This window comes from Aulonocara sp. 'chitande type north' Nkhata Bay, linkage group LG18 (assembly GCF_057382095.1).
Source record: "Aulonocara sp. 'chitande type north' Nkhata Bay isolate Kocher_YH1m ecotype deep benthic linkage group LG18, A_spYH_male_GT1.1, whole genome shotgun sequence".
NCBI classification, from domain to species: Eukaryota; Metazoa; Chordata; class Actinopteri; order Cichliformes; family Cichlidae; genus Aulonocara; species Aulonocara sp. 'chitande type north' Nkhata Bay.
Genome location: NC_141361.1, coordinates 8,056,483 through 8,078,345, shown reverse-complemented (window position 1 = coordinate 8,078,345; position 21,863 = coordinate 8,056,483). Strand labels below are relative to the sequence as shown.

Here is a 21,863-nt window from a genome sequence, read left to right as displayed (position 1 = left end):
GCGTCTGCGTATGTCTGGGCTGTGTTGGATTGTGGGGAGCTGTGTAGTAATGACCCACATTTTGACAAATCCCAGCAATAGTTTTCCCGCTGCAGGCGTTATGTTTTTCAATTAAACGATAGATTTGAAAACAAATATAGGAAAAAAATTGTTTCAGTCTTCACTGCAGAACCAGAAAAAATGCTTTAAAAAAATCTGTGCTATAGATCACAAAATTCACAAACACATTTCCAAGCTGCAGAATTATCGATATGAAAATTAATTTGTAGCTGCCGTATGCAAAAATTTCCACTAAGCTGGAATATCATATGTTGCATTCAGAATTAGATTTGGTCATACTCATTGCCTAAGGGTAAGAGAGCACAGGGGAAAGCAAACAAACAAACAAGCTGTCTGGTCTCTATTCAGGCTACCCTGCTTCACAACCCCTGTCAAAACATCCTCCTAGGCTCAGTCGTTGCTTAGTTAGACGCCTAGCAGCAGAGGAGTTGACAGGGTGACTACATCAGGTCTGTGTGACTGGTAAGGGTGTTTACATAAAATGCTTCTGCACATAGGTAGGGATGGGTATTGTTTAGGTTTTATCCGATACCAGTACCAAACCAGTACTTTTGAAACGGTGCCGGTGCTTAAACGGTGCTCAAAGAATAGAGAACACAAAATTTGTCCAAAAACCTCTCATGTTTTTTTGTAAAAAGATAACAATGTTTTCTGCAGCTATAGGGCATATATGGCATCACTCTTGGCTGGAAGCAGTGCTTAAACAATGGAAAAAACACAAACTTTGTCCAAAAACCTCTCATGTTTAACTGTTTCCCACTTTTTCTTTGGTAATTTTAGCGTTTTTGGCAGGGTGAAGGGAGTATCTGCCATCAAACAAGAAGACAGCCGCATGTAGCTATGACGGTGTTTGCTAGTTCACCTTACATGCATTAATGTAATAACGTGGTTAGCCTACTCAACGTAAATTACACACGAACAACATTAAGCTCCTCACGCAGAGAAGAACGGCTGCTGCTGCCATCATCATCATTTCTGCTACACTGGCAGGGCTAGGGGCCAGGACTCTCCTCTTCGGGTTTTGGGGGGATGTTGCTAGCTCCGCGTCCGATAACAGGCACCACACCCGCAGTAGATGTGCCCGGTGTGAGGTCTCGCAGCAATCTATCACATACAGGTCATTTCTCGGCTTTTAAAAAAACGCTATGCGTCGCCAGGTGTTTCATCGGATTTGAGGTGTTACCTCCTTTGACAGTATCACAGTATCACCTTAAAGCACTTGTTGCAGGCTGCTGAGTTTGCATCTTTTGCTGTGAAGTACAGCCAGACTTTTGACCGCTTCGCCTTGGGCATTTTAAATCTGTAGCTCTGCTCTAAAAGAACGTACGTACCTGGGCCTGCCTACTACCCTCGGAAACGTAAAATGATTGGCTAGAATCCAAAGTGTATGACATCTCGGAAAAAAAAGCACCAAAATGTGCGCTGCTTTTCGGTCTGGTTACTACCGTTTATGTCAGAACCGGTGCCATCATGGCACCGGATACCGGTACCCATCCCTACACATAGGTGCAACATGTCTGCTTTATTTAATGTTTCTAGCGCATCTTTGTGCATGGAATTGTCACTGCATCTAAACAGTGATTCTAAAATGAGAAAAGAAAGAAAAAATTAGAATTTAGACTAATTTATGAAGCAAAAATCTAAAACATTTTTCGATGTTTGTGTTGTGGATGTAATGCAGTCATACTAATTTTGAGCTACACTTGTTGCTTGTTTTATTGTCTTTGTATTTCAATGTTACTTTATGATTTAAGACCAATATCCAAAATGGGGAGGCAAACTAAACTTCAGTGGGCAGAAGAATAACACTTGCAACATTAAAACAAATTCTAGTCGTAAATGGCGCCAACCTAATATTGTAAATGGAGACGCATAAAGGCTCTAATTAATTAGGACGTTTTATTTTTACGCATTTGTTTGAATAGAAAAAAGAAAGAAAAAAAATCTGTTTTTCGAGGCCGGCACAGATCCTCTGCTCTGCCTGATGCAACAAAACGACACACATGCACCCACACAAAACACATACAAGTGCAGCCCATCAAAGAGCCCCTATGGAAAACTCAAAGGGAGTCACAGAGTTTCTGGCAGGTACCCGTCACACATCTCTCCACGGTTCAGATCCCTCAGGGAGGCTGGTTTCTGTCTAGAGAATGCTGTCAAGACCTCAAGATGGGAACTCTTTCTGAAAGCTGTGATGAGAAAGATAAGGGAGGCTGAGGGTGGAGGATGAAGGAGCAAAGAGGGAAGACAGTAATGGAAGGGAGGATGAGGGGATAAAGCAGGTGGGGGGATGGGGGTTCATAGGCCAAGTGTGAAGGAAGGATGAGTGAGGGAGATGACAAAGGAGGCAAGATGGTGGTGGGAGACAAAGGCAGGCAACAAAAAAAAAAAAAAAAAAAAGGTGTGGCAGACTGAAACCAGGAATTCAAATGCATCTTTTTTACATTAGCAAACAAGTCTGTCTTAAATTTAGCCTTAAATTTAAACGTAGGGTTTGGGTTTCTGAAAGTAAAATTTGGATAGTTTTTCATTTAAGTCAGAAGAGATGCTGAGCTCACAAGGTTACGGGAGATAGCGACAAGTCAAGGGATGCTAAAAGGATGGCCGAAGGGAAAGAAATATTTATAGATAAGGGCAGACAGTAAGAAGGGGAGCAGAGATAAGACTGAATGACAGCAAAAGGCAGAGTCCGGTGAGAGCCTTCTGTAAAGACTTCAAAGAGATCAGGGGGGAGAAGAGGAGATGATACATGGGAAAGTGGGAAGCAGAGATAAAGTGCTGTGGCCATATCCACAACAAGCTAGCTAAATAAAAAAACAACTTTTTCTTATCACTAAAAGCATTTTTTAGCCGGCCAAATTGCAGACATAGTTTGTGTCGCAGTGCTGAAGAAGACCGAGCCCCTGACGGTTGAAGAATTGAATAAGGAAGAACACAGGCGAGGGTGCAGTCTACGTACTGGCATGAAGTGAATGAATCCCTGGAGATCCTGCAACTAGCTGCTGACACAGGCTGGTTTTATAGCAAACCAGGGGGCCATAAATAAGACATTAAGGCTTCGTGGGTGTGTGCTGGGTTTTAGTGTGCCACTTTAAAAGGCCTTTTTGCCATTAGTTGAGTGTCGAAGCTGGTTGGCGTGATAGGCCTACGCGTGCACGCACTTGGAGTGACCTCACTATGGCAGCACCGTATTTTAGACGGCCAGACAAGACAACTCAGGAGGCCTCGAGGGATCCGCCTGTCTCTAGATGATGATTCCCCTCTTCCTTGCCTGTTGTGCTGTTAATCATATTGTAAGAGCTGGAGTATAATGGTGCATAATGGTGGCCATCTCATCATGGAACAAAGCTCTTCAATCACTTGTAATATATTTTACATTGTATTGTGGAGGCAAGAGATGTTGAATTGATTGTGCATATTAGAACACTTTCTCCTTCATTTATTAATCTCCTGCATTTTCATATCTGCCGGAGTTCCACAAATGAGATTTGAAATGTAATGTATTCTCCATTTCACTCCCCCTATTCTTCATCTTTCCCATCAGCTCTTATTTGTTAAGCTGCCTCCCTCCCTCGGTGTATCAGGAATAGTTGTACTGCTGTAGTGACTGTACTGGAACTATGCCTATTGTGATTCACTGCAGTTTTATTTATACGGCGCAAACTCACAACCATAGTATCGCCTCAGAGCAGCCTTAACAGGACCAAACAGGTGCAACCGCCACCAAATAAACACACTTAGAAATCCATAACATGGGAGCGTGCCCTTTACATGTATATTTATATTGTACATGTAGTATATCCTAGGTCACAGCTTAAACATAAACGACTTTTGAACGTATTATCAGGGTTGTATTTCCTCCTTTTTTGGTATTTGTATGAAGTAAAACAGGACGATTACACTGTTTTATTCTTATATTGTACTATATACAGATACTACTGATGTATTAACAACAAACTACTGTGAAATTTTACACTAATACAGCATTTTTTTCTTTGTCAGTTAAATTGGACTTTTGCTGAAATAAATACTGTAATCTAAAAGTTAAATTTAAATACTTTATCCTCAAGTGCTGTACTGATACAGTGTTTCCATTTGCATGTATGTATGCTATGGTTTCTCGTATTAAGGTTTACCTAACAATGGGTAACCATGACTACAGCGATTAATCGTATCTGCCCAGCTTTTTTTTTTTCCCAATGTGGATTTTTTATGTTAAATAAAGCAGGATTTTATAGAAAATACTGAATGCAATAATATATTATGAGTAGAAACATAAAGGCAACACTGCAATAGTAACCACACAATTAGCAGTACTATACTGGCATATGTAGTACACAGTAGTTTACTGTAAATTCACAGGGAAATTTGTTCTAGTAATTGACTTATAGATTTGTGCATAATGAGTATTTTTACTGTAGTTGCTGGCCTTTACTACTTAGTTTCACATATTTACATTGCACTTCTATGTACTAGATCAGCGGTCCCCAACCTTTTTTGTGCTACGAACCGGTTTAATGTCAGACAATATTTTCACAGACTTTAAGGTGTCGTGGATAAATATAACAAAATAAAATGATACGACCAAGACAAAAACTGTGGTATTTTGTAAATATAATAATAAACGTGAATTCACTGTGTAATTGTGTAACTTTATTAGCAGCGTCCTCCTGAAATGCACCAACAACAATGAAAGTAACATCCTCCTCCCTGGGCCTTAATGCTCTCTGGTTGCTATGGTAACGTGTGAATATTTCTTTTAAAATAAGACACACAGCTACAACACTGGAAAAGACCCAGGGAAACTGAGTTAACACTAAAAACTCTGAAAACCATAAATTTCACACCCGAGTGTCGAAGTCTTGCGGTCCGGTACCAAACGACTCATGGACTGGTCCGTGGACCGGGGGTTGGGAACCGCTGTACTAGATGGACGATTATATGGAAACTAAGAAATATTATCAACACTTCTGAGAATATTCCTATTTTTCTGTTTTTTCTTGTAATGTATTCCTGGGTTTGACCACCTCCTTTAAACATCAATATAGTTAATTACATTAACCACACCTGCCACACTCACAGCTGCATATAAGCTTTCGTTCTAAGCTTGAGGGTCATTAGCTGCACTGGAAGACTTGGGCATCTAATGCTTATCTGATAAAGAACATGAAAAAGGAAACTGTAACAAAAAGCTTTTGCAGTATTTGTAACAGTTTTTTTTCACTACTATTCACTACTTAACAGGATGTACTTTTAGACAGCATATTTTCATTTTTACTTTCATAGGAAACGCCAGTCAAATACTGTCTGTATTTGTCATTTCCATGAAGTGTAGCTGCTCACCAGACACTGGATCAAAGTAACTGCACAGACAAACTTGTATTACCCTTTCAGGATCAGATGTTTAGAATTTGCCACAAACGACGGGACAATTACTGAAAAGCACTGAATATACAAGTCAGTTTATTACCATTTGCTGTGATTAACCATGATTAACCACCTGCAAATGGCAAATATACTGCATGATCCAGTTCTGGTTTCTGGCAAGAAACTGGTTTGTACTACACTAAGGAATAAGCTAGCTATTAACATATAAATACCACTTGCCATTACCTTCCTCCGTCAGTGTGCGGTCACTGGGTTGTCAAGGTCCACGAAGCGTGAAAAATCCACAAAATTTGACAGGATACAAGGGTTAGTTAATTCCAACATCTGTTTTTTTTTTTTTTTTAAATACAGTAAAATGACAGACGTGCCCTCTTAAAATAGAACATGATAGGGATACACTCTGGATTAGTGTTAGTGATGGAACATTTACAGCCAAATCTACTGTTTTGGAAGGGGATTAGCACACGAAATCTGGACGTAATTCGTATGGCATTAAATGTTAATATACGGAAATACCTGATAAAAATGCATAAGCTTCCTTTTGTCGAGGATTACTTGTCAATTAATGACACAGTGTAGGCCTTAAGTAAGAGACCTATGTATAAAGGAACAAGGGAATGAGCAAGACAGAAAAACAGCACATTCAGGTTCAGATTATGGAAATCGCAGAAGCTAATTTTTTTTACAGTTTCAAAACCAAGTTTTGAGTGTTTCTGCTGTAATTGGAAAGTGTATATTTGATCTATTTAACAAATTGGTGCCACCTCAAAAAACACAATAACACAGCGACTTTGAGGTCACATCCTGCAAGATAGAAGCAGAACAGCAGCATACAACAAAATGATTTTGATAATTCGAAGAGCAAATCATACTTAGGCTTCCCTTGCAAGACCAAACTACTGTATTAGCCTGATTAAAGGGGGCACATAACCCTGGAAACGTTTGATTTCCTCAAAAGGCACAACTGTTGAGTCAAATGCCGTTGAAACAGGCAAGCGAGGGAGAGAGACAGCTTCTGCCCATGTGGTTGTCATCACTGCTTCCGACGTACAGCCACGGAAATCAGATCCACTGAGAGGGGAAGCTCAGGGCAGCCCGAGCCTCAGTGCACTAAGTGCTGGCTTTGCTGCCACAGGAGCACCCCTCATGAGACAGATCGTTTACCCCACATTCTTCCTCACCCACTCATGAATATGTATATCTATACCGATGCAGAGAAAGGCATGGAGCAGCACATAGCCTCTTCCACGCTTTTCTTTACGAGTGAAAACAAAGAAACAATACTGGCCTTTTACCAGTTTGAGATTTTCTAAACTAAATAATTATGAGAAGCGCTCTCCTGTGTCCTGCTGATATATTCCTTAAATAAGACACCAGACCTCCTGCTCATTAAAATGTAACACGCGCACCGACATATACACAACGTGTCAAACCCGCCAAAGTGACAGATGTGACAAAGCAGAGAAAAATCCCTTCTTGATGCAGCGATCTGCCATTACAACTTGTTCACCGACAACTGCACGCAGACAGTGAGTGATGAACTGAAATCTCCAATCAATGCAAATCTACATAATAGATTCCAAATAGTCAATAAAGCCTCAGATGTGTGACCAAACTGCCCCGCTACTGCACAATCTAACCCAATCAAGGCACGCCGCTGAGGACATGCTGATATAGGGCATTTAATTAGAACTAAACTAAAATAAAAATGTATTTAACTGCATACGATGAAGAGAAACGGGTCTTCGCTGTGATTGGTTAAATTGATTGGCTGGTAAGTGAAATGAGTAAGAGAGAGTGTGCGCTGCTGTGACATAAATCTAGTGTTAAAAGGATATTCGCGGGGACTGCGGCGCATATTGATTAGACATTATTTGTACTAACGGGCCTGAAGGGAGGGGAGATGGGGGTAGGAGTGGATGTGCTGGCAATCCATTATCTAAAGGGGGGAGAGAAAGACGCTGGCAGGGATCAATAGGCCTCGCACGGGTCTGGCTGCGACTACGCTCTTCCTCTTTTAAGTTCCACTAAGACACAACAAGGGGGGAAAAAAATCACTTACAGTAGTATGACTAGTAGAGTAATGGTCCTAGGCTGCTGGCTTATGACACCTTAGAACGAAGCTATGAGCCGTAATCGCTAAGATTTCCGTCCCCAATTATTCTTTATTTGGCTAATCTTAAGGGCCTCGAGAGGGACCACTCGTCTGTATTTTACAAGAAAAAGCAGTAGAAATGTTTCTTTGCTTTCCAACTTTATGAATCTTTTAAAACTGAATTAAAAAAAACTTACTGGAAATGTGGAAAATCCTTTTATTTTATAAAAGACTCACAACTAATAGAGAAATATATTAAGAAATACTGACATGGCTCATCAGGGGAGACTGGAAAAGAAGTTTCCCTTCTTCACCGCCAACCAACAAAGCTGTCAACACTTCATAGATTCCTCCTTCTCTTCCACTAAACTATCTCTCCCTTCCTTTCTTAATGTTTCTGGAGGCCTCTGGGACTTTTTTTTCTTTTTTAAAAAGCACTGCTCAATTTCTTATCCTCACATTCTCCCTCTTTAACCCACGAGAACTAAAGGCGAGTAGTTTTGGAACCGGCGGTCTGTCGGGGCAAAGGGCCACTGCTTGCAGATGTCTGCTTCTTGTCAGTAGTCCTTAAGTGGACAGTACATGGAATAGGATATGTGAAGAAAGAGGGGAGGTTGTGGCCTGACGTCTTGAAAATATCAGGTAAATGAGGAGTAATTGAGATCCCTTTAATCTAGAATGTTTCCCCTTTGTGTGTGATTTAAGGTGATTTGAGAACCCAATTACCAATCAAAGAAGAGGCGTCTTGGCATGAGCCTCCCCTGTCATCACGTAGTCATTACACATTAACAAGGACAATAATTTAACTCGAGTCTTGCTTGTGTGAGGACAAAGACAAATGAATGAGGAATCAAAAGGATCTTTCTATCAATCTGGTCATCTGTTCAAATGTTAAACACACGAACGTGTCTTATGGCAGTGAGGCTCCTCTTCAGCCCATCTATCATGTGAAAACAGACCATCTGACTGACATCACAGTAGGGCGGTGTGGTGAAACTAAAAACATGGTTTCAATCACGGGCGGTACAGTTTCACTTATTTCACCACAGATTTTTAAATAAAGTTAATGTGGTTTTAATCCAAGTACACAATAGTGGGGACGGACATTTTTCCTGTGATTTATCTTCTTTGAGTTTGCTTCGAGTGGCTTTTCTCAGAACATCAGTAAATAATTAATTTGCAACTCAGTTTGGCTACATTACATCTTTAGTAGTTGTATTTTCTTTTTGCTTTGCCGAGCCACAGTTTCGAGAGTTGCATACAGACACTTCTGCACGACTAGCAGATGTTATGGAAACTTGCCATTAGCTGGTCAGTGTTCAGTCCAAAGAAGAAGAACAAAGCAAACTGAGAACAAAGTTTACTCCCACGTCAGCAAATGTCTGAGCTAACCAGCTATCGAGGCGTCCATGCTAGGTAAGATACCCACATGGTGTTAACTGCTTTCTAGCACTACTGGTGACTAAAAACAGCACTGGATCACTTTCACTGTCATACTGAACAGAAGTCATACAGATCCCAAAGTGAACATCCAAATGAATTCAAGTGGAATTATATGAGAATATGGTTACTTACAGACATTAAATAAAAAGGGCATTTAATACATTTTTTAACAACTAATTCTACCGCGGACTCAAAGCTGACCAAACACAACCCCTATTTTTAGAGCCAACACCAAAACATATTAAATTCTTCTTGACCCAAATCAACATCCTCACCCAACCATGTAGATCGTAAGAAAATAAGCAACATACATGGAAAGTGAACTCGGTGACTTTCCACGTGCCTGGTGTCTTAGCAGAGAAGCCAAGTTTATTGGAGATTTGCAAAAACACGGAAGCATAAAGGAAGGGTTTTGTTTGGCAAATCATTCGCAGCAGTCTCGAGTCATTTCTCTGGTGTCATAAAAGGACGACACATTGAATCTTTTATCCCGATGAAGTGCAGATACACACTTTGCTACTGAGACTTTGGTAATTAGTCTAATGACTTTTCCTCTTTTTCCCACCACCATAAAATCATTGCATCTAATTAAATAAACAAAAAAGCCCTATAGTTGTGTGTGTGTGATTGTGTGCGTGGAAAGGGGCCAAAGATAATTACATTGAAGTCGCTGAAACAGGGGGTCTCTTAATCCCAAATGCAGTTACACTTATTAAAGCAGAGAGGAGAGAGGGGGCTGCAAACAACAGCAGCCCGATGCAATTCGAAAAGAAGATTTATTTTATTGGCAACATTGTATCCTCCCAACAATCTTATGAATTTGAATAAATGTCTATTTGTGTTGGGCTAAGACAGTCCATGAAAATGCACTAAATACTCAGATATCTATTTTTATATTTATTTATTTATTTATTTTTAATGAACTGCACCACAGTAACCTGGATAAACAGCAGTCAAATGTCAGGTGATTGATTGTTTGGCTTAACTTGATACTAGACTTCTAAAATGAAGTCATAATGGCCGTCACCATCTTAGCTTTGGAGTCACAAGTGATCATATTTAATTTCTTGGGTTTTTTTTTTATACATGTAACCATAGAAAGTTGTTGCTAGGCAGGTCTGTAGACTGGGTGTCACACACAATATGCTCCAAAAGGAACCAAACACAACTTTAGGGCTAAATATAGTTGAAATGGGCGACTTACAAAAAAAACAACAGAAACAAAGCTGCGGATGCCCAAACCGCATTTTGTCCTGCGTTGTAACGATGATTATTTGTACTTTATAGTTGGTCATGTCAACTGCTCTGTTTTTCTTCTTGAAACCAAAGCATCCTCGTTTAAATAAGATATTTCTGTCATTCTTTTGACTGCAAATTGCTGGAATTTAGATCAAACTAAATACTAATACTGTGGATAGTTTTTCCTAATTTGGATGTTCTGTTCTTTTCCCCTACATAACAGAAAAAGTACCAAACTATTTTCCACTCTCCCTCCTCTCTGGGTTTTCCTCCAGTCCTCTCTTGACCACCCCAGACCTCATCATCTCCTTTCCTTTCCCACTCCCTCTCAGTATCCCTGCCTTCCTCCTCTAAATAAAAAACAGTCGTTGTGATGCAGGCTGCAGCTCCTGCTGGTTGAGCTCTGCCGACAGCTTTGGAGGAACGCCCTCTATTTTCTGCCCTCCGTGTGGGAAACCTGAGGCCTCAGCATTGTGGGCAGCACGCTGAGCTGAAGACAAGCCAGGGAGGCCTGATGTCCATTTCCTGAAATTACACACTCATACCCAACCGCACACATCTAGATTGACATTTACTTATGCACCCATAGAGCTGCAGCAAATCGGAGACTGAAATGACTCAGATGGACAGCCTTTATATCGCCATAATGTCATGGGTAAAACACTTGTACTGCACTTCTTAGAGAAGAGCAAAGAGAAGACAGACAGGAGGATGATGATCAACAACAGCCTGGCGTCAGGTCATATGTGAATGAAACAGTGGATAAGCAACTGGGCTCCCCAGAACTCTTTGTGAGTAAATAGTATATTTTCTGAAAATTGCATACACAGCAGTTTATCAACACACAGATGAGATCAGTGTGTCTGTCTGCTTTTGTTGAGACACTATCTTAATGCATCGCACGTTTCCGAGGGTCTCGCAAGGTGCAAAGTCACTCATCATCAGTGAGCTCACGTTTATCTTTCCAAGCAGCACACATGCAACTCGTGTATGATGAAAGCCAGGTGCAAAACATTAAACTCTCTTAGTGAAAACAGCCTCTATTATTATCAATGTCTGCTTTTGGCTAAGAAACGGTATCAAGTTTAAAAAACCATAAATCATCATACTTCATCAGATGAAGGAAAAACACTCTTAATAAGCTCTGCTCGTCTGTAAGATTGCCTATTATGGTCTAACGTTGTAACAGAACGAGAGATTTATTTTGGATTTATTACGAGTAGTGAAAATATCCACTTATGTGGTGCAGATTTCGATAATTCATCTGCAAACTATATGAAAAATGCATTTGAAATCTTTCAGCACACGCAGCATCCCGACGGCACACGGAATCGCCAAAGACCATCTCATCTTGTCCAGTCCTGATATAGTTTTTGATAAAAAATGATGTGTTGGTTGAATGAAAACCAAGCCTGTACAATTCCCACTTTTCAAATGTTCAGGTCAGGCAGTCAAAGCATAAGTTTTCATGTCTCCTGAGGCTAAACACAACAATCCAGCAGTTCACATGGCAGGTGACTCCCAGCCGAGGACAGAGCTCTGCTTCTCTGCTGTTTTGCTTCGTAGCTGCGCATCACATGAGACAAGAAGCCTGCAGGCGGGCGTCGTATCTAACCATCAGAAAATGAATACAGGCCGAAACCCTTTGTAGAAGTTCACATCCAGAGCAACATTATGAGACGGAGAGGCACGACACAGGGCCCTAATGGCTACATCATCACACAAATAAAGGATTCTCATAACCAAAGCTCTGTTTGACACCCCACAGGCATAAAGAGAGCACACATAAAAACAGTTTCCCTGCTGCATCAAAATCTCTCCCCATTTCTCCTTTTCCCCTTACCAGACTAGAGATTACATTATCTACGAGGGCCTAACAGACACCCCATGCTGTGCTTGCTGCTGCTATAAAAGCAGTGCTTTTCACATGGAGCGCTTTGCTATCACTAATGATTAACCAGAACTTGGACAGCACAGTTATTCTCCCAACACTTCAAAGACGAGATGCAAAGACGATTCAATTGCTTTAATAGGCCCGGGCCGAAACGGCACAGAGAATGCACACTTCAACCCATCTATAAATGTCATAGGCCATTTAAAGATGAGAGCCCTGATGTAATTTTTATGTGGTGCAAGAACAAGTCTTGTTGAGAAGGGAGTGCGGGTGTAAGAGCTGCGGACGTGCTGGATAAAATGTAGAAAAGATCGAAGGCATGAGTGCGTGTTTTCTGGTAATGAGCTGCAGAAGAAGAAGAAGAAGAAGAAGACAGGCGCAGAATGAAATCAAAAACCAGTCACGCTTTGCTTTTTCCAAGGAAGGATAATCGTAAATATCTTTATTTCAAAGAGGACACTATGCTCCCGACAGCGTGATGAAAAAGTTTCCTCTGATGCCCTGTGGTCTGTCGTGTGCATATTTGTGTGTTTTTTCATTTCCCCCGTCTTTCCTGCTGACTCTGATCTAATAATCGCGGAGTTGAGAAGTGATGCATCTCCAACAGCGGTGCAACTGTAAGCAGAGGCAGTCTGGAGTCCTCTGCGTACGCATGCAAACTGCAAAGCTTGAAAAGTTTGAGTAGATTCACTTTCTCTTTAACTTCCCAACCTCCTGCTGCTCCAGGTATTTTGTGAGAAAAGAAACGAAAGCGGCAATGTTTGACACCAGAGAGGAGAGCAGCAAGATGAAGCATAAATACATTAATACTGAATGCCATATGCTGTTGGGGAGTAAGCATCTGAATAGGGGATGAGCATGAGGAGGTCTAAAGAGGGGAGGAACGGGAGCGTGAAAATTTCCGAGGATGTTGCAACATGCTGTAACTCCCAGCAAACTCAGCCGGTACATCCCTAATGGCTCAACTGTTTCGTTGTCAAACAACTCCTCGCGACCCCCTCCTTCCTCTCTTTCTTTACAACCAAAGTCCCCACTTACACTGTCCCAGATTGTTGTTGTACATCTACCTACATGTCGTGTGCCATTTGTAATGAGGTCATCAGGTTGCAAGATGGGAGCACTTTAACGTCCGCGGTCATTTTGAAGAAAGAATTACGAAAAGGAAAATGTGAAATCCATGACTGAGCTACTTGAAAGTAGCCATATATCTGCGCTGGTGGGATTAGCGTGCACTGAAGACCGACTGACATAGGCGTTTATGGTTTAGAGGAAGGGGAGGGAGGCTTAAGAGGGAACAGGCTGTTCTAATGAAAACCAGCAGGCTCTCAGGATCTGCTGTGATTTAAATCAAAATAAAAAATGGGAAAAAAAACAGGGACAACCCAGGTAGAGCCATGCTTTGTCTACCTAACGGCACATATTTGAATAACTGGTCATTTTAGGTCCCGTCTTTCTAGCAAGTGCATGCACACATTTGCATTAACTTGCAAAAACTTGCAAGTGACCTACTCTGCTAGTTTGACATACCTGCTACTATTAGACGAACACAGTCCATCCTGCGTTTATATGTTCCACATCTCTCCACCCAGTACGCACATGTGTTTGTGTGTGTGTGATTCCATTATTTAGAGATGAGTCTTAAATCAAAACTCTAATTAGGTAATACATAACCCCACCTGCCAAGGATTTCCCAGTGTGGTCCAGTTTAGGATGGATTAATGCATGATAGGGGTTGGTGCTCCAGGGGGAATGTAATGGTAGTCCTGAAGAGTCTTTCAACTAAGATTTATTACCCTATTCTTTATTATCATGATTTGAATAAATTATTAATTTTTAATGGGGGCAATTTTTTCGATTGTTCTAGTAGTCAAGTAGTATATGTAATTACAAAGCTGACATGTAATAACATCTCCAGTTTGATTCCATTCATGAAAATTATAAATTATTCTGTTATGCCTTCACGTCTCAAAGAAAATGAATAATTTACAAGAGCACAAAGAAAACATCTTTTAACTGCTTGTTTCGTCCATTCAGCGGTCCCAAAGAGATTTCATTTACACAGATTTCCTCTTATGCAACTAATGATTCTTTGTTAAAAACAAACACTGTAGTTCAGTTAACAAAAAAATGAAATAAAATGCTGTAAATAAGAATTGACACAACTCCACCCAAGTTATTGTATGATGCTTGCAAGTTAAACACCGGCACACACACACACGCACACACACAGGGACACGGGGAGTTGCATGCAGACAGCTAAGTGATACAAAGTGCCATCTATGACACAAAATGTGGGTCAACAGCCTTTTAGGCTCAGACCAGACTCTGAATCCCGCTCTTGTGCTAAAACGCAGATGGTCAAGAGTTCCCCACTTACACCTCTGCTTTGCCCGTCTCCTCGTGCTCCCACTGTGACAGGCTGCATTCCATTCACAGTGGGAAATAAAGCAGAATATGTCGCGCGGGCAGCGCACCATTACCGCCACACTAATGCGCAACATACTGTCAGAGATGGCTCAGCTGCAGTTAAGCGCTTTTGAGTGCTATTAGAAATGTTGGCAAATTCCTTGATCTGATGAATATTAAATACCTTAAGTGGATTTTGCAGAGACATTTGTGACATTAATGGCTTCACTGCTTCCAGGCTTTGTGACGAGTCGTGCCTTTAAGTTGACAGTTTTGATTTTTATTCTTGCTTAAAGAAAACTGAAGAAAACATTTTTCTTTCTAACCTTTGAACTGAATGAATAATAATCCCCCCCCCCCCCCCAAAAAAGACACAAAAAGAAACACAGAAATCGGTGAGAATCTTAGTAACAAAACACACAGGGATGCTAATCGTGCTAAATAATTGATCTGACCCAGTAAAAGCTTAAGTGTAAAAACCTTTTTCAGATTTTTGGAGATATGGTGAGAACAGTTTTATTTTTATGAGAGACTTCTTTAACTTATAACGACCTCCCTGGGGTGTTGATAAAAACTATTCAACTTGCCTGGTCGAAGAACTCTTCTCGTTGTAATAGTCACAAAGTAATGCAATGCGACTTCGAGGAACATCATGATGTTCCAGTTTCATAAAATCCTTTTATTGCTGCTATGCTGATTTACTACAAACCTGTATTGCTTAATAAGGTTTTTGTTGTCAGGTTTAAAGGCAACATGTGATTCCTTTCATACATTCACAGTTTTTGAAAACACGTATTTGCCAGTTCCTACTTTCTTATTGGCTTGTAAATATTAGGAGCATATTGCAGCCTCCGTCATTATGAAGCACTTATCGATTTATTTGGCATTAAGATATTGTAAAATCACAATTCCAATAATTAAGACCATTCTCTCCTTAACTATTTACTTTTAATATGCATTAACCTTAATACAAATTATTTATAAGCAACAGCACCTTTAAGTTGTTATTAATAACCTTTGCTTCTGCCACAGGTTTCTTCCTGTTAAAAGGGAGTTTTTCCTTTCCACTGTTGCCAAAGTGCTCGCTCATAATGACCCCCTGATCTTGTTGTTAGGGTTTTCTCTGTAATATTATAGGGTCTTTACATTATATAGCACCAAATTATTTTGTAAATATAACTGAATTAAACTGAATTAAGAATGGGGATTTTATTTTGAGTTATTTGGACATGTTTAAAAATTTTATTTATTTATTTATTTATTTATTTATTGCATAAAATAAGAAAATACAACTACAATATCTTTTAAGCACTATTCTTGTGGTAAAGAAGCACATACGGGTCAAACTGAGAAATGTATTTACTTAGGTTAGTTCATGTACAACAACTTTTTAATCAATAAGCAATGTCACGTGTAGTAACAGTAAGCAGTTAATAGTTAATTGTTACTTTTTTCCCCAATATTTTCTCCATCCAGTCTCTTGTACTTTGTACCACTCTTTCATTGCTGGCATTTTCAGAAAATCTAAAACTAAAGGTCTTCAGATGGACGGACAGTCTGGCTCCAAATAAGAAGGAATGACATCATTACGCCATCAGACATGGTCAATACTGGGTGGAGATGGCCCTCAGACTGTCCCTGACAATAAACACGCGCACACATACAGTCGAACACTGACACAGTAAATTTCTAAAAACTTCAAACTCAATTATACTCATAAATTCCAGCTACCATTATTTGGATCTTCCTCGCCTCTAATCTCACAATATGTATCCGTGTGTGTGCGCACTGCAGTTTCAATACTAACCACTCCTTGCTTTCTGTTGTTCACTCTAATACCTTCCAGTGTCCCCAAGGGCTTCCACCCCATGTCTGCGGTCTTGTGAGAAACATTACTCACAAATGGAAAGGGTTGAGATAAAGTTACTGACCCAAAAATGAGAAGAAAAAGCTTTTTCATGAGGACAGATCGAGTATCTGAATCTATATCAGGTTTTGGTGCCAATTAAGAAAACCATCTTTGTTTTATGAATCTTCAAATGTTTTTTTCCTGGTGTGGGCTTTGCTTCAAAAAAGAAAATAATAAGAAATAAATAAATAATCATTCATGTAGGTTAAAAAAAATTTCTAATCTCACAGAGACTACAAGAATAAGCTTGTAAATTTGGGATAAAGGAAAAATAAAAGTTCAGTGCATCAAACTTATATTAAAGACATTTCCCTTTTCCTATACTATTTTGCACTCTGAACTGCACTCCACTAATTATTTTGATGACAGCGTAATCTTGGATTACTGTACATATTCACGTAAGCTCAGATCAAACACTTAATTCTGATTAGGACTCAGAGGGTGGCAGTGTTTAGTGCGATCACAGCAGGTTGTCTGTCATTAAAATGTTTGGAATGTCAAGCATCGATATCCACCACATAAATACGAGACATAATCCTCATCACTGTATCAATCAACAATGCACTTAAGGGGGGGATTCTGTTGCTTCTGCACAGCTGTTATTTTTGTGGAGGGATTACTATGAATCTGAGAATGTTGTTACTTGACGTCACACTTCTCAGACCATTAAACGGTAGCTGCTGGTAGGATATTAATTATATGAATATTTTAGTGTTGCAGGAAACGTCATTGTTTAACACAGATTGTTACATTATGATGGTCGTGAAGGCTCTTTTGTGGTGAAATTCGCCTTAAAAATGCGTCGGGTGTATTGTCAATGCTTCGATGTGTAAATATGAGAACTAATCCGTGAGAACAATGCAGACGCATCATGTTCACAGACTTGCAGCCTCAGAAAGGAGGGACGAGTGTGTAAAAATGAATACATTCTTTTCAATGCACAAATATTTGCTCATTTCAATTAATTCTGATTGAATTTATCTTTTTATTTGGGTTTTGTTACCTCTCTTTTTAAATCTACTAATGTAAGGGTTTAATAAGATTTGAATTGTAAAGACAGAGGGGAATGATCTGTCATTCTTTTCTTCACTTGTGTGACATGTAGCTATTTCAATCAGTAAAATTCATATTCAACAGTCTTCTGTTGCAGGAAATAGTCAGAACCAATCATTTAACCAGCTACATCTCCACAGGGTTGAATGTTGAGGCCATATATACGTAAGTTTGATTTACAGGGCCTCCATGTATTCTGACAGGGCCAAATCCACCTGGTCTTAAAGCTATTTAAAACAACTCATATTTTACAATCTAAAATAACGAGACTTTAGAGATTTGGACCAAGAAAAAAAATTAACAGTCGAAGCTGTGACTTTGAGTGAAGTTTGTTCTCCAGCTGCTTTGTTCAGAACCAACAATAAGTTTTTATTCCCTTCTAAGGAGAAGACAAACAGGACCAGCATAAGAACCTAAGAATGTTAGTTAAATCATTGGTTTATAAAACACAAGTGACATAGTCACCGTTTTTAAACAGGATGACTCTGCTCTTCCAAAATAAATAAAAAGAAGAACGTGGAAATAAAGCTTTCACCTGCCTGCTTTCGTTCCAACCCAGAAAACACCCAGATGACCCCTAAAAACCCACAGAGGCGTCCTCTCCCACATTCATAAAGGATTCCCCGGGGCAGAACACATCTTTCTTCTGTAGCTGTTGGCCTTGATCCAAGGATTAGGAGTGCAAGACGACTGGCCTGTCTCTCCTCATTTACAGTATAACTGATTCTCCCATATAGAAGCAGATGGTTCCTGACCGGCCTTAGCTTTAATACAACCCATCTCACACTATACTCCGATTCATAATCATTAATATATGAAATATTCTGATTAAAGGACAGTGGAAGCCATTTCAAATGATTTTAAATGGAAGGCCGGCTGGCAAAACAGCAGGCATGAGGAGTGGTATAACCCAGCTTGTTCATTGCAATTCATTGTTCAGCGGTTTGTATTAAATAGACAGAAAGCTGCATGTGTAGAACAGGCAGTTTTTTTATCCTGCTGCTGCTTCAGAAAGTTCATGTAGTACATGAGCGGCAGATTTAGACAATACAACTATGGAAAGTATGCATTTCGCATAATTAGCCCACACATGCTTTAAAACATGGCATTACAGAAATTAAATTTCATTTCAATTCAATATTTTTATTTATCGCCAAATCACAACAACAGTCGCCTCAAGGGGCTTCATATTGTAAGGTAGAGCCTACAATAATACAACAGAGAAAACCCCCAACAATCATATGACCTCCTATGAGCAAGCACTTTGGCCACAGTGGGAAGGAAAAACTCGCTTTTAACAGGAAGAAACCTCCAGCAGAGCCAGGCTCAGGGAGGGGCGGAGCCATCTGCTGACCAGTTGGGGTGAAATAAGGAAGACATGCTGTGGAAGAGAGATTAATAACACGTATGATTCAATGCAGAGAGGTCTATTAACACACAGTGAGTGAGAAAGCTGACTGAAAAAGAAGTACTCAATGCATGATGGGAATCCCCCAGCAGTCTACACCTATTGCAGCATAACTAAGGGAGAATTCAGGGCCACCTGATCCAGCCCTATATAACTATATGCTTTAGCAAAAAGGAAAAATTAAAGCACTTATATAGTTGATACATGAGCCTGCCAGTTTCTTGTAGCATAACAAAAATGTTATTTTTAAAAGAACCAAAAAAAAAAAAAACACCCAGTACACTTTAAGATCAAAATGAGACGTCCTAATGTTTTTAGAGCCACATTAAGCACAATCACTTCCCTTATTTTCTCCAAACTGTTACTCATTAGATGAATGCATCCTTTTAGGTGATGAATGAACATCTGTATCAGTGTTTTTTTCCACTGCTGCTTCACACATATCAGTTGGATTCCATCTGTCTGCATCATAAGTCACTGTGAAACTCAAAGTCATGATCGCTCCACGGTTTGCAGTCCCAAATTCATAAAGTAAGATGTGATTAGTATCCTGCAGAAACCCTGACTGAATCTAAAGAGCCTCAGACCCCAAGGTTAGAGTATCAAAAAACAAACAAAAAACTGGTATCATTACAAAATGATTTTAGTTCAAATTTTAGTCAATAGAGTTTTTTTTACCCAATTTTGGGTGTGAGGGGAAAAAATAAAGTTAAGCTGTAATGCGTGACCTGTTGTGTGCACTTGGAAACCACAAAGAAAGTGTACCACCATCTCCCACAGAGATATGCTCAATGTGTCCTTTGGCAATGATGCCTTGATATTTGATTCAGAGAACTAAAATGTCTTCATTTAAAGAGTGAACAAGTGCAAATTTGGAGGTTGTTTTCATTTTAATTTTATTTTTCACTCGCTGTTTGGGTCTGGCAACAAAAATTCCCTGGCTACGTTTAGGAAACAATTATATCTTGGATTAAACGATACCGCTCAAAAACATCCCTGAGCAAAGAAAAATGGCACTGAATCTGTGTTTAAATGTGCAGCCCAAGGATTTTTTTTCTTTAAATGCTATGAGTTGAGTGTCAGACCTGTCTAAATATCGCCATAAACCTGGTGCGTCTCGTTATCGACACTCTGGGCCTAATATCAGTATTTGACTTCCTGCAAAAGAGAGTTGAGGTTATATCACCAGCATTTGCCAGATGACGATGATGATTATGGGCTCAGTAAGGACAATTTTATTCCTACAGTTTGTTAACCTGCCATGCCTACAGAAACCTGCATTCTAGTCTTCACAGGTTAAACAAACCTTGCTAGCTTTAAGTGATAGTGAAGGTACATTTTTATAGTTTTAATATATGCTAGCAGCGATCAGATCCCCAATTTTCTCAGCTACCTTCTGCTGTAGATTTGAGTTTTCTCAGGTGCAAGAGTTCAGTTATGTCTGTGTTATGTAGACGTGTCTTACTCGAGGCAAAAAAGGTGGCAGCTTATCAAAATTCTGTCCCCGTTCTCATCACCAGGCTCTGGATCAACATTCACAGCAACAAATTCAAGCAATCATGATGACCCTCAAGCAGAGACGTTCCCCAAGCTGTAGTAAGACATCCTGTTCTGCTCAGTGAGTAGTGGGAACGCACATTCATATGCAGTATCGGAATGAAAGCCAACATTTTGACTGTGATAGTGCAGCAGCTGAGGTGCAGAAAGATGTGACCGAGCTTGATTTTTCTCAAGTCTGTTGTCTGTTAAATGGTTGCGAACATGGGAAAAGTCACAGCTGCAACTTCCTACGAATCCATGTTGATCTGGCGGAAGGAGTAAAACTTTTCTATGTACTTTTTTACTTACTGACTTTAATTTAGGGTATAAATTATAGCAAAATGTAAAAACGTTGGTGGGTAAACTTCACATTACTCAGAAATAAGACAATTCAATAATGGGTTAAATAGTCAAAGAACGCAACTTCCTCTACGTCCAAACAGAGGAGGTCATTTGAAGCACGGTGTGTGGGATTACATCACTGACAAAGTCATTTGGTAATTATAGGGTGTAATGAGAAAAAAAAGACTTGTTTTCTGCTGGTCCCATCCTACATTGTACACTGTATGTAATGTAACATAATTATATTTAAGCTTTTAAAATCCCGTTAAATCTCTGTCCTCTAAACTCATGAGAATCACAAGATCCCGACTAGACAGGAATGTTGGATTAGATGCACGTCTACTCAAAAGAGAATGAAAGGCGAGTGTGTTTAGATGAACCGGTAAGCATAATAACATTCCAAGTACTTTGGAACCAAATTTCATAACCGAGTCTTACTTTTAATGGCGTGGCTACAATTCCCCTACAAAAATAAACCCTACATTTATATTCCATTGTCCATATAAGATGTACAAATTACACCTTAGGCAAACTCTAACACATTAATAGCAATGTTTCTCATTATTGACACCCATCCCACCATTACTCTCGAGTTGTACTGTGTTATAATTTGAACTCTTTTCCTTTGATCTCCGTTTGGTCTCCACTGACCGCTGGGGGAAAATGGCCATGCTTACTTAATAAGGATATTCTTCAGCATTTTTTAGCCAACATCAAGCATAATCGGTGTTTATTCCTACATAAATGTATGCTTGAAACCAAACTATGACTAAGCGACTTGTGCAAAACCCCCGAGTGGTAACGAAAATGTAACAACGCTGTCATATGCACTCAGGAACGCAGACACAATGGGGCCACAATGCTGGTTAATCTAGCTCTGGTTTCACTTCACCAACAACAGAAATCCTTTTAGAGGTTTAGAAAAGGCAGGGGCTTTGTATTCACTGCATGCTTCTGCACACCTGCCATCACTCTCTATCTCTGAGTCACAGCTCTGACTTGTCACCCTCACTCTTTGAAAAAAAAAAGTTGGGTTTTTTTGCAAACACACGTGCACACGAGCAAAACCCAACAGAAGGAGTAGCAC

At 39.8% G+C, this 21,863-nt stretch overlaps 1 protein-coding gene across 13 annotated transcripts in view; it reads right to left on the bottom strand.

Moving 5' to 3' along the window:
* The window catches only part of pard3ab (par-3 family cell polarity regulator alpha, b), a 245,257-nt gene that overhangs the window by 31,358 nt on the left and 192,036 nt on the right, over positions 1 to 21,863 (bottom strand). For 2 of the 13 annotated variants that reach the window (XR_015125953.1, XM_086270859.1), the window contains exon 24: positions 5,674 to 5,696. The exons of the other annotated variants lie outside the window; for them this stretch is intronic. Coding sequence is in view for 1 of the 2 variants with exons in the window: in XM_086270859.1 (XP_086126985.1) it covers positions 5,674 to 5,696 (23 nt within the window). In the remaining variant the exon portion in view is untranslated. The remainder of the gene's footprint in view (positions 1 to 5,673; positions 5,697 to 21,863) is intronic. 13 annotated transcript variants of the gene reach the window in all.